This window comes from Ylistrum balloti, unplaced genomic scaffold (genome assembly GCF_031769215.1).
Source record: "Ylistrum balloti isolate Yb309-2 unplaced genomic scaffold, AGI_CSIRO_Ybal_v1 Utg370292, whole genome shotgun sequence".
In the NCBI taxonomy this organism is placed as follows: domain Eukaryota; kingdom Metazoa; phylum Mollusca; class Bivalvia; order Pectinida; family Pectinidae; genus Ylistrum; species Ylistrum balloti.
This window is the reverse complement of record NW_026782221.1, coordinates 840,666-867,094: the sequence shown is the minus strand read 5'-3', so window position 1 is coordinate 867,094 and position 26,429 is coordinate 840,666. Positions and strand designations below refer to the sequence as shown.

General features: G+C 35.7%; 1 protein-coding gene across 1 annotated transcript in view; it reads right to left on the bottom strand.

Annotated features, from left to right (window-relative positions):
* Positions 1-26,429, bottom strand: part of LOC132553035 (furin-like protease kpc-1) — a 74,993-nt gene that overhangs the window by 18,450 nt on the left and 30,114 nt on the right. Inside the window, exons 5-17 of the mRNA XM_060217239.1 lie at positions 17,860-17,936; positions 16,474-16,562; positions 10,858-11,030; positions 9,881-10,093; positions 9,536-9,636; positions 8,784-8,887; positions 8,468-8,585; positions 7,831-8,153; positions 6,549-6,640; positions 5,717-5,802; positions 5,403-5,593; positions 4,798-4,938; positions 3,729-3,828 (exon numbers count right to left, since the gene is read on the bottom strand). Of these exons, the coding sequence (XP_060073222.1) occupies positions 3,729-3,828; positions 4,798-4,938; positions 5,403-5,593; positions 5,717-5,802; positions 6,549-6,640; positions 7,831-8,153; positions 8,468-8,585; positions 8,784-8,887; positions 9,536-9,636; positions 9,881-10,093; positions 10,858-11,030; positions 16,474-16,562; positions 17,860-17,936 (1,808 nt within the window). The remainder of the gene's footprint in view (positions 1-3,728; positions 3,829-4,797; positions 4,939-5,402; positions 5,594-5,716; positions 5,803-6,548; positions 6,641-7,830; positions 8,154-8,467; positions 8,586-8,783; positions 8,888-9,535; positions 9,637-9,880; positions 10,094-10,857; positions 11,031-16,473; positions 16,563-17,859; positions 17,937-26,429) is intronic.

Below are 26,429 nucleotides of genomic sequence, written 5' to 3'. Positions count from 1 at the left end.
GATATATAGATGATCTGATATAGAACATGATGATCATGATATGATATAGAACATGATGATCTGATATAGAACATGATGATCTGATATAGAACATGATGATCTGATATAGAACATGATGATCTGATATAGAACATGATGATCTGATGATCTGATATAGAACATGATATAGAACATGATGATCTGATATATAGAACATGATGATCTGATATAGAACATGATGATCTGATATAGAACATATGATCTGAATAGAACATGATGATCTGATATAGAACATGATGATCTGAGATATAGAACATGATGATCTGATATAGAACATGATGATCTGAGATATAGAACATGATGATCTGATATAGAACATGATGATCTGAGATATAGAACATGATGATCTGATATAGAACATGATGATCTGATATAGAACATGATGATCTGAGATATAGAACATGATGTGATATATAGAACATGATATAGATCTGATATAGATATAGAACATGATGATCTGATATAGAACATGATGATCTGATATAGATATGATGATCTGACATGATGATCTGAGATATAGAACATGATGATCTGATATAGAACATGATGATCTGATATAGAACATGATGATCTGAGATATAGAACATGATGATCTGATATAGAACATGATGATCTGATATAGAACATGATGATCTGATATAGAACATGATGATCTGATATAGAACATGATGATCTGATATAGAACATGATGATCTGATATAGAACATGATGATCTGATATAGAACATGATGATCTGAGATATAGAACATGATGATCTGAGATATAGAACATGATGATCTGATATAGAACATGATGATCTGATATAGAACATGATGATCTGATATAGATATATAGAACATGATGATCATGATGATATAGAATAGAACATGATGATCTGAGATATAGAACATGATGATCTGAGATATAGAACATGATGATCTGATATAGAACATGATGATCTGAGATATAGAACATGATGATCTGATATAGAACATGATGATCTGATATAGAACATGATGATCTGAGATATAGAACATGATGATCTGAGATATAGAACATGATGATCTGATATAGAACATGATGATCTGATATAGAACATGATGATCTGAGATATAGAACATGATGATCTGAGATATAGAACATGATGATCTGAGATATAGAACATGATGATCTGAGATATAGAACATGATGATCTGATATAGAACATGATGATCTGAGATATAGAACATGATGATCTGAGATATAGAACATAGAACATGATGATCTGAGATAGAACATGATGATCTGATATAGAACATGATGATCTGATATAGAACATGATGATCTGATCTGATGATCTGATATATAGAACATGATGATATATAGAACATGATGATCTGATATAGAACATGATGATCTGATATAGAACATGATGATCTGATATAGAACATGATGATATAGAACTGATGATATAGAACATGATGATCTGATGAGATATAGAACATATAGAACATATAGAACATGATCTGATATAGAACATGATGATATATAGAACATGATGATCTGATATAGAACATGATGATCTGAGATATAGAACATGATGATCTGATATAGAACATGATGAATATAGAACATGATGATCTGAGATATAGAACATGATGACATATAGATGATCTGATATAGAACATGATGATCTGATGATATAGAATGATCTGAGATATATGATGATCTGATATAGAACATGATGATCTGATATGATCTGAAACATGATGATCTGATATAGAACATGATGATCTGATATAGAACATGATGATCTGATATATAGAACATGATGATCATCATGATCTGATATAGAACATGATGATCTGAGATATAGAACATGATGATCTGATATAGAACATGATGATATGAGATATAGAACATGATGATCTGATATAGAACATGATGATCTGATATAGAACATGATGATCTGAGATATAGAACATGATGATCTGATATAGAACATGATGATCTGATATAGAACATGATGATCTGAGATATAGAACATGATGATCTGATATAGAACATGATGATCTGATATAGAACATGATGATCTGATATAGAACATGATGATCTGAGATATAGAACATGATGATCTGATATAGAACATGATGATCTGAGATAGAACATGATGATCTGAGATATAGAACATGATGATCTGATATAGAACATGATGATCTGAGATATAGAACATGATGATCTGATATAGAACATGATGATCTGAGATATAGAACATGATGATCTGATATAGAACATGATGATCTGATATAGAACATGATGATCTGATATAGAACATGATGATCTGATATAGAACATGATGATCTGATATAGAACATGATGATCTGATATAGAACATATAGAACATGATGATCTGAGATATCTGAGAACATGATGATCTGACATGATGATCTGATATAGAACATGATGATCTGAGATATAACATGATGATCTGAGATGATGATCTGATATAGAACATGATGATCTGATATAGATGATGATCTGATATAGATGATATCTGAATAGAACATGATGATCTGATATAGAACATGATGATCTGATATAGAACATGATGATCTGACATGATGATCTGATATAGAACATGATGATCTGATATAGAACATGATGATCTGATATAGAACATGATGATCTGAGATATAGAACATGATGATCTGATATAGAACATGATGATCTGAGATATAGAACATGATGATCTGAGATAGAACATGATGATCTGAGATATAGAACATGATGATCTGATATAGAACATGATGATCTGAGATATAGAACATGATGATCTGATATAGAACATGATGATCTGATATAGAATATAGAACATGATGATATGATATATAGAACATGATGATCTGATATAGATATAGATATAGAACATGATGATCTGAGATATAGAACATGATGATCTGATATAGAACATGATGATCTGATATAGAACATGATGACATGATGATATATGATGAACTGATGATCTGATATAGAACATGATGATCTGATATAGATCATGATATATATAGAACATGAGAATCTGAGATATAGAACATGATGATCTGATATATAGAACATGATGATCTGATATAGAACATGATGATCTGAGATATATGAACATGATGATCTGATATAGAACATGATGATCTGATATAGAACATGATGATCTGATATAGAACATGATGATCTGATATAGAACATGATGATCTGATATAGAACATGATGATCTGAGATATAGAACATGATGATCTGATATAGAACATGATGATCTGATATAGAACATGATGATCTGAGATATAGAACATGATGATCTGATATAGAACATGATGATCTGAGATATAGAACATGATGATCTGAGATATAGAACATGATGATCTGATATAGAACATGATGATCTGAGATATAGAACATGATGATCTGATATAGAACATGATGATCTGATATAGAACATGATGTTCTGATACCATGGGGTAAATATAAATAAACATGTGGAGATGTCCTCATGCAAGGACATTAATTTGGAACAGGATGAGGTTGGTGAAGACTTGCCTCGGAAATGGGATGGGATAATTGATAGAAAATTACGTAAAGACCTCCTCCACCATGAAGTTTACCTATCAACAGATTGACCAACTTTTCCCAGTATTGGGTTCCACTACTTTTCCCTACAAAGTTGTAGCTATTTAACAAACCTGAAGTTGTTCTTGCAGTAAATACATTGGCCTGGCCCATCACAGATACGACAGCCTACATCACATGACTGGCAGCGTCCCATCCTGTTCTTGTATGTACCTGAAACATATCACACCTTTTACATCTACTTGATCACAGTAGTATGTGTTGATGGCTATTTTCAATCATTAGATACTTAAAGGCAATAGTAAAGACTAGGAAGACATCAATGCACCTGCCATGCAGATAAGATGTTTGATAAAATCGTTGATGTTGTCAAATGTGACCTTTAGCTCTTCAACGTTGACCCTTTGACCACCTTATGACTGTACGAAAGACACAGGGAAGCAGTACCTTTTAATACAAATTAAGAATCAGACAGAAACAATGACAAACTGTATCATACAGCTGTTTTGCCCTTCAAGGAGACCAAGACCCTAAATTGTTAAAACCTAGGAGGGAACAGAGAAAAATCCTAATTGGTTGATGTAAACATTAAAACAGAATTTGTAATTACTGAACTGTGGAACTATCTGAATGAATTGAAGCAAAGCATGCTGGTTAATGCAAACCTTTGGACTAAAGTTCCAAATAAAGTAGGTGAACAAAAAATATGAAATCTGTTGAGAGTTTCTAAAGATATGACAATGATTCCAAAGATATGACTGGAAAGTTTACACAACTAGAGACCAAGAAGCAGATAATACGTTATAGGCTATAGTTAATTTTAGATACCTAGTAAATCAGACCAAGGAACCTTATTTAACAAATACAGCACAGAGGATGTGTAAGTTGTAGAAGTGGTTTGTCATGCTAAGATATGACAGCAGTAAAGCCATGTTCACAGTACCTTGTAAGACTTTTCCGTGGGCAGATGAAGTATGAAGCGATGTACGACATGGTGTAATGTAATAACAGCGCGATGTGGTGTCACAACACATTTGCTTTCACTGAGGTTAGTAGTGTTAGAAACAACACTGTCAGAAAATTCATAAAACTGTGAATAAGTTGTATATAAACAAAATTTCAACAATTTTATTTTCCATACAGATGTATATAAAAAAAAAGGAATTGTGGGATACAACTTACCTTCAGGACAGAGTGTAGGTGGAAGTATACATTTGTTGTCTTTAAGTACCATGCCTGCGACACATTTGAGGCAGTGGTTAGCAGTAAGAGCACATAACTCACACTGCTGAGAGCACCTGCGGCACACTCTGGATGTACCAACTGGCAGAGAAAAAGTATAAAAGGAATAATTCTTAACATTAGCATGGTATGTGAGAACAAGCAACATGCTTTATGTACCAATTACTGAAGAACAAAGGAAATAATTCTTAACATCTAAACTACAATATTTCTTTAATACATAATGTTGTCAACATGAGATCTCTATTTATTTCTCTTATAACAGCTGGATCCTTTCCTTTCTTCTCTCTTCTTTACTCTGTTTTAGCTCGTAATTTCATTTTGAGTTTTAATGCAGAACATTAAACTTTTTTCACTTGTCTTCACAATTATAATTTTTTATCACTGTCTCTGAATATGTTACATTTTAAAACATTTTACTCACAAAAGATTGATTTGAAAGAACAATTTACATCTTTGCAGAGACGCATCTTCATTTGGTTTTAGATGTGGCAAGAATTGGTAAACCCTTGATAAATTGAAAGATTCTAAATAGAGTTACGCACCTTTGAAGAATCCAGGTGGACAGGAAGTGACACATGAACCTTCATTCTCTATTGACATCATGTTTCCTTTACACTGCTCGCAGTGTTCTCTTGATCCAGACACAGTCACACAGTGCTGACAGTTGGAACTGCATGGCACACACAAATCACGGTCAACTCGGTATGCCGCCGGGCAGGTTTGTACACAGGGGCTGCAATCAGGGGGGATTAATTATGTATCAAAATAAAATGCATCAGGCTAATTTTTCATCAGAAAATAAGTGTTAAAAGAATAAAAACCAAAGAGCTTTATTTTATTGGAGAATAAAACTTACCCATCTTGGACTCTGTAGTGTTTACAGCGGGTACAATCCTCAGGATTAGGTCCTTTACATGTATCGACACACTCGGAGTGACAGGTCTGTAAAATAACATTTAACATGATACAACATTCTAGGACTAACAAGGCAGTTCTTAGAGTCTGAAGTATACACGGATAATTACTGATATTTACACAGATGCTGTCTGCATAACCACAGAGATGAAAGAAAATTCCTGAAAGTGCACGTGCAGGTAATCAACTTCAGAAAATGCTGGATATTAAATTATTGTCTATTATTATGTGCAATGTTTAAATTAATGCATTTTGTAGGCTAGAGACAGATATACAAATCAGGGTTTTATGTAAGTGGTTGGAATGTTGAAACAACTACACAGATCAAGATTAAGGTTGGCCTTTAGGTAATTTAACCCCAGCAGTTTGAGGAAGACTGCAGTTTCTGTTTGAAAATCTTATAGACTGATATTTGAAAATTTCAACCTTAACACTGTCATTGCATATTTTGGAAAAGTCCTGATATTATGGATGAGAAGGGAGTATATTAAGTTCATTGTTTTACATCTGTCAGAAAATTTTGACACTGTTTGAGAAGCTGTACTATGACTTTTTCCACAACTGGAACAGGTGCTTTTGTTCATAGTGGAATAATTCTAAGCCATCTACATCACTTCTACCAAGCTAAATGAATGCAACTTAAATCATGCTGCCTACCAGGAAACTACTGTCTAGCACTTCACCACCACAATATTATTGTAGTGTAAATATGATCTTTCACAAGGAATATTCAATGTGTTAATGCTAGGTACCTCCGACAATTCTAGACTTACATTTGTGGGCGGCGTCTGTGATGGAGTCTCCTTTAGATTAACTGGCTTGTCCTGTGTACCATACAACACCAGTGACCAGTTCACAAGTTTGCCTGAAACATAACAAAGATGTGAGTACATTCTTTTGTATCAGAGAAGTCATGGTTATCCACTTCATGTATAATTTTTTGATTGGACATTAAAATAATGAGATAGTTGGTTGTCAACATTTTGGAATTTTTTTTCCTGTTTGATTTACCTTTGGACAACCATATCCATGTGTAATTTGCCCAGGGATTTACCTCTGGACAACTCTATCCATGTGTAATTTTCCCAGGGATTTACCTTTGGACAGCCATATCCATGTGTAATTTTCCCAGGGATTTACCTTTGGACAACTGTATCCATGTGTAATTTTCCTAGGGATTTACCTTTGGACAGCCATATCCATGTGTAATTTTCCCAGGGATTTACCTTTGGACAACTGTATCCATGTGTAATTTTCCTAGGGATTTACCTTTGGACAGCCATATCCATGTGTAATTTTCCCAGGGATTTACCTTGGACAACTGTATCCATGTGTAATTTTCCCAGGGATTTACCTTTGGACAGCCATATCCATGTGTAATTTTCCCAGGGATTTACCTTTGGACAACTGTATCCATGTGTAATTTTCCCAGGGATTTACCTTTGGACAACTGTATCCATGTGTAATTTTCCCAGGGATTTACCTTTGGACAACTGTATCCATGTGTAATTTTCCCAGGGATTTACCTTTGGACAACTGTATCCATGTGTAATTTTCCCAGGGATTTACCTTTGGACAACTGTATCCATGTGTAATTTTCCCAGGGATTTACCTTTGGACAACTGTATCCATGTGTAATTTTCCCAGGGATTTACCTTTGGACAGCCATATCCATGTGTAATTTTCTCAGGGATTTACCTTTGGACAACTGTATCCATGTGTAATTTTCCCAGAGGTTACACGTTTTTCCAAGATTTGAGTACAAGAGAGGATCACTTTGGTATAGACTTCTACATAAATAAACTATGGAAAGGTGAGGCCGATGATATTTGTGTCTGTGCATTAGACTATCAAGGTCTCCCTGGAATTAAGGTATCATTAAGTGATCCATGGAAATGACTTCCACTTGATTACAGTGAAACACACTGCAGTCTCTGTAAACACTTCTGTTACCATGGCATCTGGACTAACAAAGAAATACCACAATAATGTCCAGTCAATCTTTACCTGTTCTGAATTGAAGTTTAAAGCTAACCAAATTGTGAAAACACCTACCTTGCTGATCATTTCCAGCATATGGATTTATCTGATCCACAATCAGAAGAGTCCAGCTCCCTGCTGGATTCTCCTCCCAGAAGTGTACAGACAAAAACTCCCAGTCTTTAAAACCACCATCACTTAAGTCACGATTCCTCTTTGGCAGTAGTGTGGAATTTGTGCCGCTCGGTGAGACCAAGTGGATGGAGAGATCACCACGACGTTTGTATGTTAGGGTAATTCTAACATGGACATGCTCAAGGTAACGTACTTCATTAGATGAACGAGCACAGCCATCTGTTGTTATCTGATTCTCAAACATGTTGTACTTGTACAACGGCCTGGTGAAGAATGAAGCATTACATCAATGACAGTACTGATGTATAATAAGTCTTTAGCTTAAAATTTCATATATCAGAATCATAAGTAGCAGTAGAAATGTTATTACAATATTATATCCTTTAAAAAACAACAGTAGTGAAGACTTGCATTTGGCAGAATTACTGTGCTAAAAGCAAGAAGAGAAAATTTGAAAGTTTTACAGAAATCTAAAAGAAAACTGACAATATTTTTTTACCCTTGCATGCACCCTTTTAAATATATCCCATAAATATTGACTTAAGTAAGTTTGTCTACTAAAGTAAGCAGTACATACACATTTTGCTTGGTCCCACTGATAGTACAGATGTGTTGTGTTGGTACAGTAGTCCAGCGCTCGGCAAGGTAGACCATCTTAGTGGCATTCATCAGGCCGTAACCATACCTAAGACTCACTGTAAACAGTTATAGAGATGTTAGTGTACATCATTCACAGATCTATAAAGTTATCTTTCTGTTCCATGCTATTGAATAATAGTATATATTTTTTGTTGGAGATATATTTTACATATACACAACAGAAAGACTAAATCATTGTATTGACTTCCTGCATCCTGTTCAGTCCGCAGTCAAACATCAGGACCTTCTCTCACCTTTCCTTCCCATGCCATTGACTCGCCACTGTCCATCCGCCATGGGTTCTGGGTTGGCCGACAGCAATGTGATATACTGTACATCTCTCCATGTTAGTCTCGGACTAAGAATAAACAAGATCAGAAAATCACATTCATTTCAAAGATTTAATTCCATGAAGTAAACAAGAAAATGTCAGTCATGAAAGCCATGCTCCCATGCATATCTTTGTGTAACATTTATATACATAAAAAACTTTCAACACCTTACTGAGGGTATTCCAATAATATAGTACTGGGAAGGGATCCAGGCAAAATAAGGGACCAGACTGGACAGGATGGGAGGAGAAAAGGACCAGACCATACAGTACAGGACAGGAAAAGATAGGACAGACGAATGGGGAACCAGACAATATGGGAAAGGACAGGATAGAATGGGATGCAATGAGATAGGGTTCAAACAGTATGGGATAGGACAGAATGAATTTGTGCCCCACTCCCCACCCAACTTAAAATGCCTAAGGCACAGACACAGACAACCCTTTAATGATAAAGACCAAGATGTATTTACACACAAATATTAATTGTAGCTTGGAGATACAGCAGAGATTTATCTCAGAATTTCTACACTTGACGAGTCAACAATGACATGCCTCAATCGACTGGAAAAGATGATTGTTATACTATTCCATCAACTTGCAAAATTAAAGGCTTCAGCGGTCAGCCACTTTGACATTTCAAAGAGTAAATGTAAATTTGTAAGTGTTACTTACTTGGCTTCCAGAGCCAAAGCAACAAGTCCAGCTGCCAGCGGTGCGGAGGCTGACGTTCCTGTGTGTGTCTCTGTACATCGCTTTCGGAGATCTGTCGTTATCTGTCATGTACCATTACAAATATTTGTTCAACACTAAGACCAACTGATTCTGATTATCCAGTCACTGGCAAATTTATGTTAAATAAAACGATCGCAAAGCGCTCAATTATCAACTTTATAATATCAGCTACTATAAACAAGAACACACAATGTTTAAGTGACAACAATGCTATAAAATCACCTTACCATACATATCATAGAAAGACAGAGTTTATACATACAAACACATGATCATGTGACTTACAATCTGTTGTTCATCAGGGGCCCCACTACTGTATGTCGTAGCTAGGGTAGAGGAGCACTCCTCTAGGTACCAGGGCTTGCCACCATTTTGAGAGGTACTGCTGATAGACAGAGTGTATATACTGTTGGTGTATCCATCACAGCTACAGCTGTCTTCTGCTCGTCCCCCGTTACCCGAGGCCCACATGAAAATGTTGCCTTTCTTGCCTCGTCCCTACCATTTAAATATTATAAGTGAGTGAAGGTACAAAATACTACAAGGTTATTATGAAATATTATCATTAAAACCAGTACAAAATACTACACGGTTATTATAAAATATTTTCATTAAAACCGGTACAAAATACTACAAGGTTATTATAAAATATTATCATTAAAACTGGTACAAATGCCTGAAGACCTATCAGGTAAAATGTCTATATGGTCCTTCGAACCAGCTAAACTAAAAAAATAGCTCCGCAAACACGGGCAATACCCCACAGCCTTATTAAAAAGTTGGAAATGTGTGGTTGGGGTGAGTGGAAAGTTATCTCAAGAATGGGTTGTGTAGGTCCACAGGCCTAACATCCCCAGTGAAAATGGTGATGACCGGTGATGTAGTTTTTGAGATAATAAGCCGTATGCAATTGTGGACGGACGGACAGACAGACGACGCCGTGCATGATCGCTATACCCCACACCCTTTCAGGCTGTGGGGTAAAAACCATTCTAATACCATGGAGTAAAATGCAATGTTTGGAACAGCCAAAACACGGTACCGATTACAAGAGCATTGTGGTGTGACAATACAGCCAGATTTGCGGTAACTATATAGTCTCATCATTACACTGACCGTCTCGTACTGTTGTGTTTAGACGACTGCTAGCAAATGTAAATATATACCAGTAAGGCAAAGTAATATTCACTCAACAATCGTCGAACTGCAATCCTACATAAAGGTTCCTAAACAAAATCACCCCTACGTGACTTTCTACTTACATTTGTGATACCCTCTACAAAGGACTTTTTAGCCAGAGGTCCTGGGCCATCCACCACACGACCATCATCATCTGGTCCCCAGCTTGCTGAGTAGATGTCAACATGGGTGTTGTTGTGGCTGAGGGAGTCAGCCTCCACTTTGTCATATACATTACCATCCAACATACGTACACCTGTCCAACAACAAACATCTGTATAACATATGTACACCTGTTCAACAACAAACATCTGTATAACATATGTACACCTGTCCAACAACAAACATCTATATAACATATGTACACCTGTCCAACAACAAACATCTGTATAACATATGTACACCTGTCCAACAACAAACATCTATATAACATATGTACACCTGTCCAACAACAAACATCTATATATTATACGTACACCTGTCCAACAACAAACATCTGTATATTATACGTACACCTGTCCAACAACAAACATCTATATAACATATGTACACCTGTCCAACAACAAACATCTATATATTATACGTACACCTGTCCAACAACAAACATCTATATAACATACGTACACCTGTCCAACAACAAACATCTGTATATTATACGTACACCTGTCCAACAACAAACATCTATATATTATACGTACACCTGTCCAACAACAAACATCTATATAACATATGTACACCTGTCCAACAACAAACATCTATATAACATATGTACACCTGTCCAACAACAAACATCTATATAACATAAGTCCTGTCCAACAGACAAATATCTGTATAACATATGTACACCTGTTCAACAACAAACATCTATATAACATATGTACACCTGTCCAACAACAAACATCTATATAACATATGTACACCTGTCCAACAACAAACATCTATATATTATACGTACACCTGTCCAACAACAAACATCTATATAACATATGTACACCTGTTCAACAACAAACATCTATATAACATATGTACACCTGTCCAACAACAAACATCTATATAACATATGTACACCTGTTCAACAACAAACATCTATATAACATACGTACACCTGTCCAACAACAAACATCTATATAACATATGTACACCTGTCCAACAACAAACATCTATATAACATATGTACACCTGTCCAACAACAAACATCTATATAACATATGTACACCTGTCCAACAACAAACATCTATATAACATATGTACACCTGTCCAACAACAAACATGAATATAACATAAGTACACCTGTTCAACAATACAACCTGTCACAACAAACATCTATATAACATATGTACACCTGTCCAACAACAAACATCTATATAACATATGTACACACACTGTTCAACAACAAACATCTATATACATTGTATGTACACACACATATGTACTGTTCAACAACAAACATCTATATACATTGTATGTACACACACCTGTTCAACAACAAACATCTATATACATTGTATGTACACACACCTGTTCAACAACAAACATCTATATACATTGTATGTACACACACCTGTCCAACAACAAACATCTATATACATTGTATGTACACACACCTGTTCAACAACAAACATCTATATACATTGTATGTACACACACCTGTTCAACAACAAACATCTATATACATTGTATGTACACACACCTGTTCAACAACAAACATCTATATACATTGTATGTACACACACCTGTTCAACAACAAACATCTATATACATTGTATGTACACACACCTGTTCAACAACAAACATCTATATACATTGTATGTACACACACCTGTTCAACAACAAACATCTATATACATTGTATGTACACACACCTGTTCAACAACAAACATCTATATACATTGTATGTACACACACCTGTTCAACAACAAACATCTATATACATTGTATGTACACACACCTGTTCAACAACAAACATCTATATACATTGTATGTACACACACCTGTTCAACAACAAACATCTATATACATTGTATGTACACACACCTGTTCAACAACAAACATCTATATACATTGTATGTACACACACCTGTTCAACAACAAACATCTATATACATTGTATGTACACACACCTGTTCAACAACAAACATCTATATACATTGTATGTACACACACCTGTCCAACAACAAACATCTATATACATTGTATGTACACACACCTGTCCAACAACAAACATCTATATACATTGTATGTACACACACCTGTTCAACAACAAACATCTATATACATTGTATGTACACACACCTGTTCAACAACAAACATCTATATACATTGTATGTACACACACCTGTCCAACAACAAACATCTATATACATTGTATGTACACACACCTGTCCAACAACAAACATCTATATACATTGTATGTACACACACCTGTTCAACAACAAACATCTATATACATTGTATGTACACACAACTGTTCAACAACAAACATCTATATACATTGTATGTACACACACCTGTCCAACAACAAACATCTATATACATTGTATGTACACACACCTGTCCAACAACAAACATCTATATACATTGTATGTACACACACCTGTTCAACAACAAACATCTATATACATTGTATGTACACACACCTGTCCAACAACAAACATCTATATACATTGTATGTACACACACCTGTCCAACAACAAACATCTATATACATTGTATGTACACACACCTGTTCAACAACAAACATCTATATACATTGTATGTACACACACCTGTCCAACAACAAACATCTATATACATTGTATGTACACACACCTGTTCAACAACAAACATCTATATACATTGTATGTACACACACCTGTCCAACAACAAACATCTATATACATTGTATGTACACACACCTGTCCAACAACAAACATCTATATACATTGTATGTACACACACCTGTCCAACAACAAACATCTATATACATTGTATGTACACACACCTGTTCAACAACAAACATCTATATACATTGTATGTACACACACCTGTCCAACAACAAACATCTATATACATTGTATGTACACACACCTGTCCAACAACAAACATCTATATACATTGTATGTACACACACCTGTTCAACAACAAACATCTATATACATTGTATGTACACACATCTGATAATACAAACATCACAATTGTGTAGATATACTCACATTTAGATATCAGCTTGATAAGGTCATATTATTGTCTTTTCACATTAGATTGTATCAAAATTAAATCAATATGCATGAGTTTAATAGTCATTACTTCTGTTTCCTTTACGTTACAAATTCATCCCTAACTTCATACAATGGCCTCTTTGTCAGAGTAGCCATTGGGCTTGCAATCTAGACACTGACAGGTGAACAGGTACAGGTGAGCACCAGTGAGCTGTCCTAACTCTCAAAATGGAAATAAAAATGACAGTTATAGAAACAAGACTTTTTAATATGCAAATTGTAGTAGGAGAATATATGTTAACAAGAAACAACACAGATGTTCAAATAAACAAGGCTACACACCAACAAACAGGAGCAACTGACCACTCCTACAGTGGACCAGGTCACCACTGTCTATCTCTATGTTGATACAACTGACCACTCCTACAGTGGACCAGGTCACCACTGTCTGTCTCTATGTTGATACAACTGACCACTCCTACAGTGGACCAGGTCACCACTGTCTGTCTCTAAATACAACTGACCACTCCTACAGTGGACCAGGTCACCACTGTCTGTCTCTATGTTGATACAACTGACCACTCCTACAGTGGACCAGGTCACCACTGTCTGTCTCTATGTTGATACAACTGACCACTCCTACAGTGGACCAGGTCACCACTGTCTGTCTCTATGTTGATACAACTGGCCTACAGTGGACCAGGTCACCACTGTCTGTCTCTATGTTGATACAACTGACCACTCCTACAGTGGACCAGGTCACCACTGTCTGTCTCTATGTTGATACAACTGACCACTCCTACAGTGGACCAGGTCACCACTGTCTGTCTCTATGTTGATACAACTGACCACTCCTACAGTGGACCAGGTCACCACTGTCTGTCTCTATGTTGATACAACTGACCACTCCTACAGTGGACCAGGTCACCACTGTCTGTCTCTATGTTGATACAACTGACCACTCCTACAGTGGACCAGGTCACCACTGTCTGTCTCTATGTTGATACAACTGACCACTCCTACAGTGGACCAGGTCACCACTGTCTGTCTCTATGTTGATACAACTGACCACTCCTACAGTGGACCAGGTCACCACTGTCTGTCTCTATGTTGATACAACTGACCACTCCTACAGTGGACCAGGTCACCACTGTCTGTCTCTATGTTGATACAACTGACCACTCCTACAGTGGACCAGGTCACCACTGTCTGTCTCTATGTTGATACAACTGACCACTCCTACAGTGGACCAGGTCACCACTGTCTGTCCCTATGACTCAATTGGTCACTCCCACAGTGGACAAGGTAAATGTTTATTTCTATGTCAACTTGTCACTCCCACAGTGGACCAGGTTTCTGTCCGTCTCTTTGTCAATACAACTTGTCACTCCCACAGTGGCAATTTTATACAAGGGAGTGGCAATCTGGCTAGTCATGTCTTGAAACTAGCACACCACTGTATTTCTCTGTTAACAAATTACAGGTAAGTAGGAGAGTATCCATTGTTCTGTACTTGTCAAGGTAAAAATTAATGATGCACTAGGGAGTGAGATTGTTTACATGTGGGACGTCAAGCTCTCAGATAAGAAACCCATGGTCATCTAGACAGGTAAATGGAGTGATAATTAGCAGTGATGATATCCATGTAAGTGACATGTTGGCAAAAGAATTAGAATAATAAAGTGTTTCCTGAAAATTTTGTATGAACCAAAGAGAAACATTAACCGATGTGACAATAACTGGAGTTAATTTTACTGGTAAATGGATTAATTAGCACATCTATAAACCTTATTCTGAAGTAACAAGGGAACATCTATAAACCTTATTCTGAAGCAACAAGGGAACATCTATAAACCTTATTCTGAAGTAACAAGGGAACATCTATAAACCTTATTCTACAGTAACAAGGGAACATCTATAAACCTTATTCTGAAGTAACAAGGGAACATTTATAAACCTTATTCTGCAGTAACAAGGGAACATTTATAAACCTTATTCTGCAGTAACAAGGGAACATTTATAAACCTTATTCTGCAGTAACAAGGGAACATTTATAAACCTTATTCTGCAGTAACAAGGGAACATTTATATACCTTATTCTGCAGTAACAAGGGAACATTTATAAACCTTATTCTGCAGTAACAAGGGAACATTTATAAACCTTATTCTGCAGTAACAAGGGAACATTTATAAACCTTATTCTGGAGCCTGAGATTCAGTAGTAAATCACACACATACTTAGATCTTTTAGGATAAAGTAAATATGACAGAGCCAGAAGGTATATCTGTAACCTTAAAAAAATAGTATCCTCACTTACTCTTTTTTTGAGAGAAATGATTTACTTTAAAGCTGTGAACTATTTTTCAGTTAAAACATTTTTACAACTGTGTTATACTGTTGTGTCTATAAAGTCATACATTTGAATCTGTTCATACAGTCTGTTTTAGAAGTCTCATTAGAGACTTGATGTCTTATCAAAAATTAAATTGTAGTTTCATCACCTCCAATGCCAGAGTTGTAAGCGACACCCACAATACAGTTAGAGTTATTGGCCTTTGCAGCTACCTCTCCTGCACACCGAGTTCCGTGCCTGCAGAGAGAAGTACAAAAAGTACAATGAAAAGTATTAAATATTCTTCACATCCTCTTTTTTCCAAACATGTCAGGCTCCACAGGCAATAGTAGCATTTACATATTTCACATTTATCTCCTGATGACAATCCAACTCAAATCTACATACAAAAATTTCATTACCTAAAATGACAAATATTAGAGATACATTTTATCAGTAAATGATGTAATCAGACTAAAGTCTACAGCCACTAAAAGACTTAATCTTCTGTGTGTCTACTAATACCTTACACTTTTCTTCAGCTGAATATTACTAGGGCATTTGTAATAGAGAACAAGAGGCCCATGGGCCTTAACGGTCATCTGACATAAAATACAAGATTTCAAATTCTGAACTTGAGAAGAAGTCAAAAATGTGTTTTCAAGATGGCGGCCATGTTGGATTTCGGACTAACCCGAAATTAACAAACTTTGGTCAGGATCATGTCACAATCATTTCAGGTAAGTTTCAGCTCAATGAGACATGTAGAACTTGAGAAGAAGTTGAAAATGTTTACGACGTACGCCGCCGGACAACAGGCGATCACAATAAATCATCAGACCCTTATTTTGGAGATCATCCTGATTGAACTCTCTGACAGCTTTTTAGTATTATTTAATATCTGTATTTATGAATTGTTTTACTTCATGTGACCACTTCATGTCAACATGTAAATACAGATGACCTTATTTGACGATGGATCTTGGTTCACCTCCCCCTCCCCCACACCACTCCCCTTGTTTTTATTAACTGACCTCTACAAACAAGCATAACATAGGTATAATTGGTAGGAGTCTACCAGCAGCCCCCAAGTATACATACAATTGGAACAGTAAATATGCTGCATAATTTATATGTTACCTGCTAATCAATACAGTGTACAATTTATTGTAGTCAGTCTTTGGTGGTGTCACAGTAAAACTGACTATCATGTTAAGTTTGGTGATATTTTAACTAAAAGAATGAATTGGCTTGATCTTCAGATAATGTCTTCAGTGAGTACTAATGAAATTTATGTGTCGATGGACTGTAATACTATAAAGAGTTGTTTGTAAATAGATAGACCACACAATGACGGATCTACACAGAATTGTGTAATATCAGATCAAAACAATCATAATCAACAGGATTTATGGAATTTCAACAATTATTTGTAAAATATATTTTGACAAAACTTTTGATTGATATCTAGTGATCACTAAGTTAAATTCTCTGATATCCTCCTGCGACACAAATGTATCAGGAAGTTATATACCACAAAAACTAGATAACATACCTGTTTTCATTGCTGAAGTCGTATCTTGGCATTGGGTCAGAGTCATGGCTGTTGATGTCAGTGCTGGCATAGGGATCCTGAGGGACAGAAAAACTACAAGGTTATCTTTGACAAAGTACACTTAGCAATAGAATGTTCTAAATTTGGCGACAATAAGGGGCCCCCCCCTGACAATTAGGGTCGCAAATTTTATCTTGTTTGAATGATGCTTCATAGTACTTAAGGGCCACAACATACGCTTACGTTCTTGTGACCCAATTGTTGATCTCGCAGGAATGTTGATCTAATTGTTAGAAGGCATCACATTCATGACCTGATAATGAAGACACATACTTTAACAAAGATATACAGTCACATCAGTATGATTTCCAGGTCCAACTGATCACTGCCTTAAGAAAAATATCAGTGATAGTTATTTTGATTCCAGCTATACTTTTCATGAACAATGCTGAATGCTGACAGGAGCCATCCAGTAGTGTCTATTTGGTTTGCTGTTTATATAATTTGTAGTCTTGTCAAGAGAAAAGAGATCATTATGTCCCAGTATACACTATATTATGTGTGAGAGTTTCAGCTTATGATATATACATGTGTGTGAAAAATGTCAGAGAAAAACATCATCGTGTGGAATAACATACATGTACCAATCAGTCAAAGGTCACATTAGATAGTAAGTCACAATACAGGGTCAAGGTCATAGAATAACAGGAAGCCAAGGAGTATAGGGTCAAGGTCAAATCAGGTACTAAGTTAAATTTTATAACACAGTGAATGTCATGAGAAACAGATAGTCGCATAATATTGGGTCAAGGTCACATATCAAGTCACTTAATATGTACCAGGTCAAGATCACATAAGATATCAAGTCACTATTGATACTGGGTCAAAGTAATGGGAAACAGGAAGTCACCATAGTACAGGCATAAGGTTATACACGAGACAAGAGGTTACAGCAAACACTTTCCGAGACAAATCTCCTTTTAATATATTTTCTAAATTACGCACATACTTTAATGCCAGTTTATTTTCCATGTGACAATTTCCCTAATGAATTGGATTAATTTACACCAAGGTAAAAACCACTGGCTGGAAGTACAGAACTTACAACACAGATTATAAACCCTTAGCTCTTTTACATTACACTTGAAGCATATACTGTAGATGTGAGTGGCTGTCACTGCTGTAATGGTGGCGACACTTGATATCACAAGTTGACAGGAAAGAGGATGTTGTCTATAGGAAAACAGGATGTGAGCCACATCTCGGTAATCAAACAAGAAACTCAGTCTGCCACATGTGACAACTGTCATCCTTTCTCTGCATGATCCTTCACATGGCTTTGTACAAAACCCATTATAAGTTAATTAGTTAATTGGATGAAAAAATGGAAATCCAAATTTTCTTGACAAAGGATATGGATTGGTAATTGTGATATTTTAATTTGAAATATTTGATTTCTTTTTTTATTTGATTAGATTTAGAAGGCCATCCAATCTAATAATTTTCTTGGAGGCAAAATGAAAGTTTATTTAATGACGTTATAAAACATTTTTATGTTTGATACTGATGATGAGTCAGACATTTTAGATTTGGTATGATTACAATGTGTACAGAAACAGAAGTGACATCTTCTATACAGCAGAAGCGGATTCGACCTTTAAAACCAGACAACACATTTACTTACCCTATAAATAAATTGTCTACAATATTGATAATCCATCATTTCTTTGTATGTGTAAGCAAAATTGTGTTAGGGTGTACATGTGCTCAGGTGTACAAGAGTGTTTAACCATACATGTGTTAGCAGATGTAAAGCTATATTAGAGTGTGCTAAAGTATGCACTCCGAGTCACAACTGATATACACGTAACTTAAGACATAAAGCTCCTTATCTAACAGTGGACACTAACAATCAGTGGCCGTCTGACAGTGGACACTAACAATCAGTGGCCGTCTGACATACCATTTACTAACAGTGGACACTAACAATCAGTGGCCGTCTGACATACCATTTACTAACAGTGGACACTAACAATCAGTGGCCGCCTGACATACCATTTTACTAACAGTGGACACTAACAATCAGTGGCCGTCTGACATACCATTTACTAACAGTGGACACTAACAATCAGTGGCCGTCTGACATAACATTTACTAACAGTGGACAGTATCCATCAGGAAACATCTAAGCTAAACATAGGTGCCTGATATGTTCAATTTTTCTACACGCAGTCCTTGCCATGGAAACCTGAAGTCATACAAACTTGATGCCTGAATAATCATGATTCTAGTTCTAGCGGCTTGTCGATAATTATCACATATTTTTATCAGTGTATCCCCAATAGGTCTGTATAGGTAGCAAGTCAAGATCAATGCTGTCTGATGAGCCAGGGTTGGAGCGATGCCGCACATAAATCATCAGCCAGAAACTGAAAACTTTGACAAATTCACACGTCCCACAGGAATGTTCTAGATCCTGGCATGAAACTGGCTTCTAAAGAAGTCATGTTATAGAAAATGAGAGACTTATACGAGATCAACAGTAGAAGAAAAGTTGACATATGTCACTGGAGAATATATACCTGTTAATGAGTGATATCAAAATGATGTTTTTGTCTTTAGAAGAAAAATGTCAATCTTAAAAAATCCAAGGGGGTTACAAAAAAAATCTCTTAAGCATGAAAATCTGTTGTCACTGAAGAATGTTTTCTGTAGCCAACTTGTATCTTTGTTTGACTGTCATATAAAAATAATCTCTTATAATTATAATTACTATATATCAACTTTATCATCATTCCCTTACTATCACAAATACAGATGGACAAGCTTACAAGCAGGAGACTATCATGTGGAGCAACGGTTGCAGTGTTAAGACATTCACTGGTTGTTAAGTCATTTAAATCAAACTTTTAAATCAACATTCCATCATCTGCACAGTGGCTGACTTTGGCAAAACCACAGCTAGGGATGACTACATGACACAAAGGAATCCTACAGGCAGTAGAGACAAGTACATTGTTTGAGTGTATCTGTCAGTCTGCAACAGGTTAAACGCTTACCAATAGAAAGTGTGACAATCTCTACAATGAACCTATTGTGTAGTGTGATGGTTTGGGGCTATATTTATATAAGGAATATACCAGCCATGTGAAAATGGTAATTTGACCAGTATAAAGAGGAAATTCTTTAATTTGGCAAAAATAATGAAATATTAGATCCATGGTTCTACCAATCTTATAATATAATATACATTTTCCAATAAGATAATAAAATTGGCCATTGAAATCACGTGAAATGTCAAAAATTGAGCACATGTGGGATGTTCTTGACCAACATTTGAGAGGATGTCAAAAGCAACCATTAGAATTGCAGGAGCTGACCCAAACCTTAAACAAAGAATAGAACAACATCTCTCCTCGAATCATCGACCTGTTTACGAGTTCTATGTGATAATGTTTCAATGCTTTATACCTTACAAACATATCTACTATTTATTGGAGACCTGGCGCAATACTGGAAGGAACGGACAAACGCAAACTCAAAACCAAACTAGCCAATTACGAGACCCACTGGAGATCCCTTCCAGCCTTTGGGATCCACTCTATCCCAAACACTGTGCCTTAGTATGGCCGACGGGAAATTTACATCAACAGAAATTATTGAAACTTTGAGGTATTTCCAACACCAAGCAGTGTTACCTTTCTTTCATGGTTACCTGTTTAGTTGATTTTTTTATATCACGAGAACAGAGCACATTTCTCAAACCAATCTTTCTAACAACTGATCATCATAAAAAGAAACAAAACAAACTATTTTTTGTAAATTACAGTTCATGGTTGATTACTTTCTTAAATGTCTTTTGCAAAATTTTTTTTTTTTTAATAAATTTTTCCCTGTATGCAAACTAAAGACTTATTTTCAAGAAGTTTCGGCAGCATGTCAGGAAATTTGGCGGCATGGAAAGACTAGAGAGTTGAACTGAATCCAGAAATGGCAATGAAAGGCTAGGGAGCTAGTATCCTGAAAGCTTTAAGCCACTGTCAAGAAAGAAGACATTTGGGAAGAAGTATTCAGAAAGTGTGCAGAAAGGCTATGTTTTAAAAACTATACATTATCAAAGTTCCTGTATAAAAATAGCCAACAGTAAAAAGTGTTGTTGACAATAAACATAACATCACAGAACGATGACAATCACATACACAGAATCACATTCAGGCCAGTTTTACATAAAACATGAAAAGGAAACCCATTATTTGAAAATCCATTTTTGTTTTAATTAGCTACATTAGACAGCTGTTTGGTAAAAGCTTCAATGCTAGGAAGGTGCCTCGAATGACTTGTTTACTTAATTCTTACTGAGAATAGCCAGCAGTGATTTACATCATCCAGACTGTAACAGCCACCACAGCACAGGTACTACATACATAGTGTCACAACCTTGTCATACACTCCTAGATGTCATGACAACTAAGTTTATCTCCACACTACACGTCAACAATACATCCTGTTTATCAGGATAGGAAATAAGTTAGATCAGGATCACCTTCAGTTCCTTGAAAAGAGGAAAAGACAGACATGATGATTCACCTGTATATTTCACTTGTTTACTTTGCTACCTAACTCCTCCAATCAAGACATACGCTTCCTTAAGTTTTATTTATCTGATATCTATGGCTATGGTTTGGTCAGCACAAACATCTTTACCTAAACACTTCAGGCAGTGCCAGTTATTTTACAATTCAAAATAAAAGATTCAAATTTATACACACACACAAATTGTAGTGAGACTGATTGCAAACATTCAAACCATTCTACATTTTATAAAATTTATGAAACTCGTTTGAAACAAGAAAATGTGAAATAAAATTTTAAAAATTCAAATTTAAACACACACACAAGTTGTAATGCCTATGAATATGAGACTGATTGTAAAAGTTCAAACCATTTTACATTTTATGAATTTTATGAAACTCATTTGAAACAAGAAAATATGAAATAAGAGTCATGTTTGAAAATAGTTTCCAATACACCATGTGACAACACCACAGTAACTAAAGGCTGACAGATGACCATATCACAGTCATGTAAGGTAGACACGACAATATCACAGTTTTGAAATACCATTTGATCCCCTATGAAAATTCCAAAATAGTAAGCAAAATGTATTTATAGTTAAATCATTCTTTTCATAACACATGCAGTTTTTTTGCCTCCCATCATGCATCATCACTTCCTGTTGATGACTATCATGTTGTAAACTAAGTAGGTCTGTCACTACTAATGATGACAGATCTCAAACTTGTGGCTACATGACCAGACACTGTACAGGTTATGGTGGAGGTCCTAATAAAGCTTGTCAGCGAGAATGACTGCTCATACCTTAACCTGAATGACTGACCAACACCATCATGTCACCTCTCACTGTACAATGTACACATCAGTAATCACTTATCACACATCTGGAAAATACATTTGAAATGCCTGTATATTTTTCGTAAGTAATCTGACATGGTCAAAAGATAAGAAAAGATCTGTTGATTACACTTATAAAAAGGTACAGTTCTCTCTACTATCCAGTTTCTATATTCTCCCCACTATCCAGTTTCTATATTCTCCCTACTATCCAGTAGCTATATTCTCCTTACTATCCAGTAGCTATATTCTCCCTACTATCCAGTTTCTATATTCTCCCTACTATCCAGTAGCTATATTCTCCCCACTATCCAGTTTCTATAGTCTCCCTACTATCCAGTTTCTTTATTCTCCCCACTATCCAGTTTCTATATTCCCCCACTATCCAGTTTCTATATTCTCCCCACTATCCAGTAGCTATATTCTCCCTACTATCCAGTTTCTATAGTCTCCCTACTATCCAGTTTCTATATTCCCCCACTATCCAGTTTCTATATTCCCCCCACTATCCAGTTTCTATATTCTCCCTACTATCCAGTTTCTATATTCTCCCTACTATCCAGTTTCTATATTCTCCCTACTATCCAGTTTCTATATTCTCCCTACTATCCAGTTTCTATAGTCTCCCTACTATCCAGTTTCTATATTCCCCCACTATCCAGTTTCTATATTCCCCCCACTACCCAATAGCTATATTCTCCCTACTATCCAGTTTCTATATTCTCCCTACTATCCAGTTTCTATATTTTCCCTACTATCCAGTTTCTATATTCTCCCTACTATCCAGTTTCTATATTCTCCCTACTATCCAGTTTCTATATTCTCCCTACTATCCAGTAGCTACATTCTCCCCACTATCCGGTAGCTATATTCTCCCCACTGTCCAGTAGCTACATTCTCCCCACTATCCAGTTTCTATATCCCCCCCACTATCCTGTAGCTACATTCTCCCTCTATTCAGTAGCTTTAATTCCCTCTAAAGCAGCCCCCTAGTAGTGTTGTACCATGTTTACACAAAGCTCCCTTATGAGTACTGCAGAACATCATTTAGCTCTGGTTTTTTTTAGTTCTGTCTAAAACAGCCATCAGGAGGCATTTGTACATGTGTAACTAAGTGATTAGGCCTGACAGACATCTCAAAGCACCTAATTTACTCTGAATAAATTTGAATAGAGGATCAGTTTGACTGGGCCACCAATAAAATACAATACTGTGTATCATTGCCTTGAAGAAGATTTGGGAAGGCATCCCAGGTATAGATTCTTCAGTACAACCTCTGAAAATCTGGTATTGATGCTGGTTTGAGAAGTTTGATACATATTACAGAATAAAAATGTGATACTTTAGAATGGTCAACTTAAACACCTAAATCTCAGAAAATAACATACACAGATTTACTTGAAATATCCTTGACCTCACTAACTTCATGTTAAAGAGGTAATGCCATAACATTGGAATTACAGCCCAGATCTTGTTTACTTTGTTTATCACATGAAATATATTTGTGTTGTCACTAACAACTAATTTAATGCAATGACAAAAGGTTACTATTTAAAAAAAAAAAAAAAACCCGATACAGGTAGACAACAGGGGTAAGAGTTAGATGTAAACGAACATTGCTCATGTCTCAATTCCATTTCAGGTAAATCATGCCAGGCATGCGGGTCTAATTAAATAAAATCCCAATGAATATACATGCACCTGTTGACACAGGTCTTCTTAACCAAAATCCATATAAACTTTACCATTGACAGGTCTACATCAGAAAAATCATCAAAAATTTTACCCATAGGCAGACCTACTTCAGAAAAATCATCAAAAACTTTACCCATAGACAGACCTACTTCAGAAAAATCATCAAAAATTTTACCCATAGACAGACCTACTTCAGAAAAATCATCAAAAACTTTACCCATAGACAGACCTATTTCAGAAAATTCATCAAAAATTTTACCCATAGACAGACCTACTTCAGAAAAATCACCATAAACTTTACCCATAGGCAGACCTACTTCAGAAAAATCATCAAAAATTTTACCCATAGACAGACCTACTTCAGAAAAATCATCAAAAATTTTACCCATAGACAGACCTACTTCAGAAAAATCATCAAAAATTTTACCCATAGGCAGACCTACTTCAGAAAAATCACCATAAACTTTACCCATAGGCAGACCTACTTCAGAAAAATCATCAAAAATTTTACCCATAGACAGACCTACTTCAGAAAAATCATCAAAAATTTTACCCATAGGCAGACCTACTTCAGAAAAATCATCAGAAATTTTACCCATAGGCAGACATACTTCAGAAAAATCATCAGAAATTTTACCCATAGGCAGACATACTTCAGAAAAATCATCAGAAATTTTACCCATAGGCAGACCTATTTCAGAAAAAATCACCATAAACTTTACCCAAAAGCAGACATACTTCACCAAAATCACCATAAAAAGTAACTACAGATAGATCTACTTGGCATGGTATTATATAAGGACCTTGGCTTTGTCAGAACAATCAGACAAACATTTGTCTCCACAGACCCAATATAGCTATACCATAAATGGTGGCCAATGACAAAAAACACCAATAATTGTATTATACTGCCCTATCAGTGATTGGAAGATGGATGGAATCGTATCCTGACACATCAACAGACTTCCATAATCAATACAAGGTCTTCAATAATTCAGTGACGGCCTCACACCAGTAACTCTGTAAAATAGGGCCCCAAATTTCACTGATAACAAAGAAACTTTCTATTAAGCAAGTTATATACAAGTCTCAATGATAACACGTATACAAAAATTCCCTCAACGTAACACAAACTCACTAGTAACATTATACTACCTCAAAGGAATACAAAACTCACCAGTAACATTATAGTACCTCAAAGTAACACAAAACTCACCAGTAACATTATACTACCTCAAAGTAACACAAAACTCACCAGTAACATTATACTACCTCAAAGTAACAACAACTCACCAGTAACATTATACTACCTCAAAGTAATACAAACCTTACCAGTAACATTATACTGACTCAAAGTAACACACAACTCACCAGTAACATTATACTACCTCAAAGTAACACACAACTCACCAGTAACATTATACTACCTCAAAGTAACACACAATTCACCAGTAACATTATAC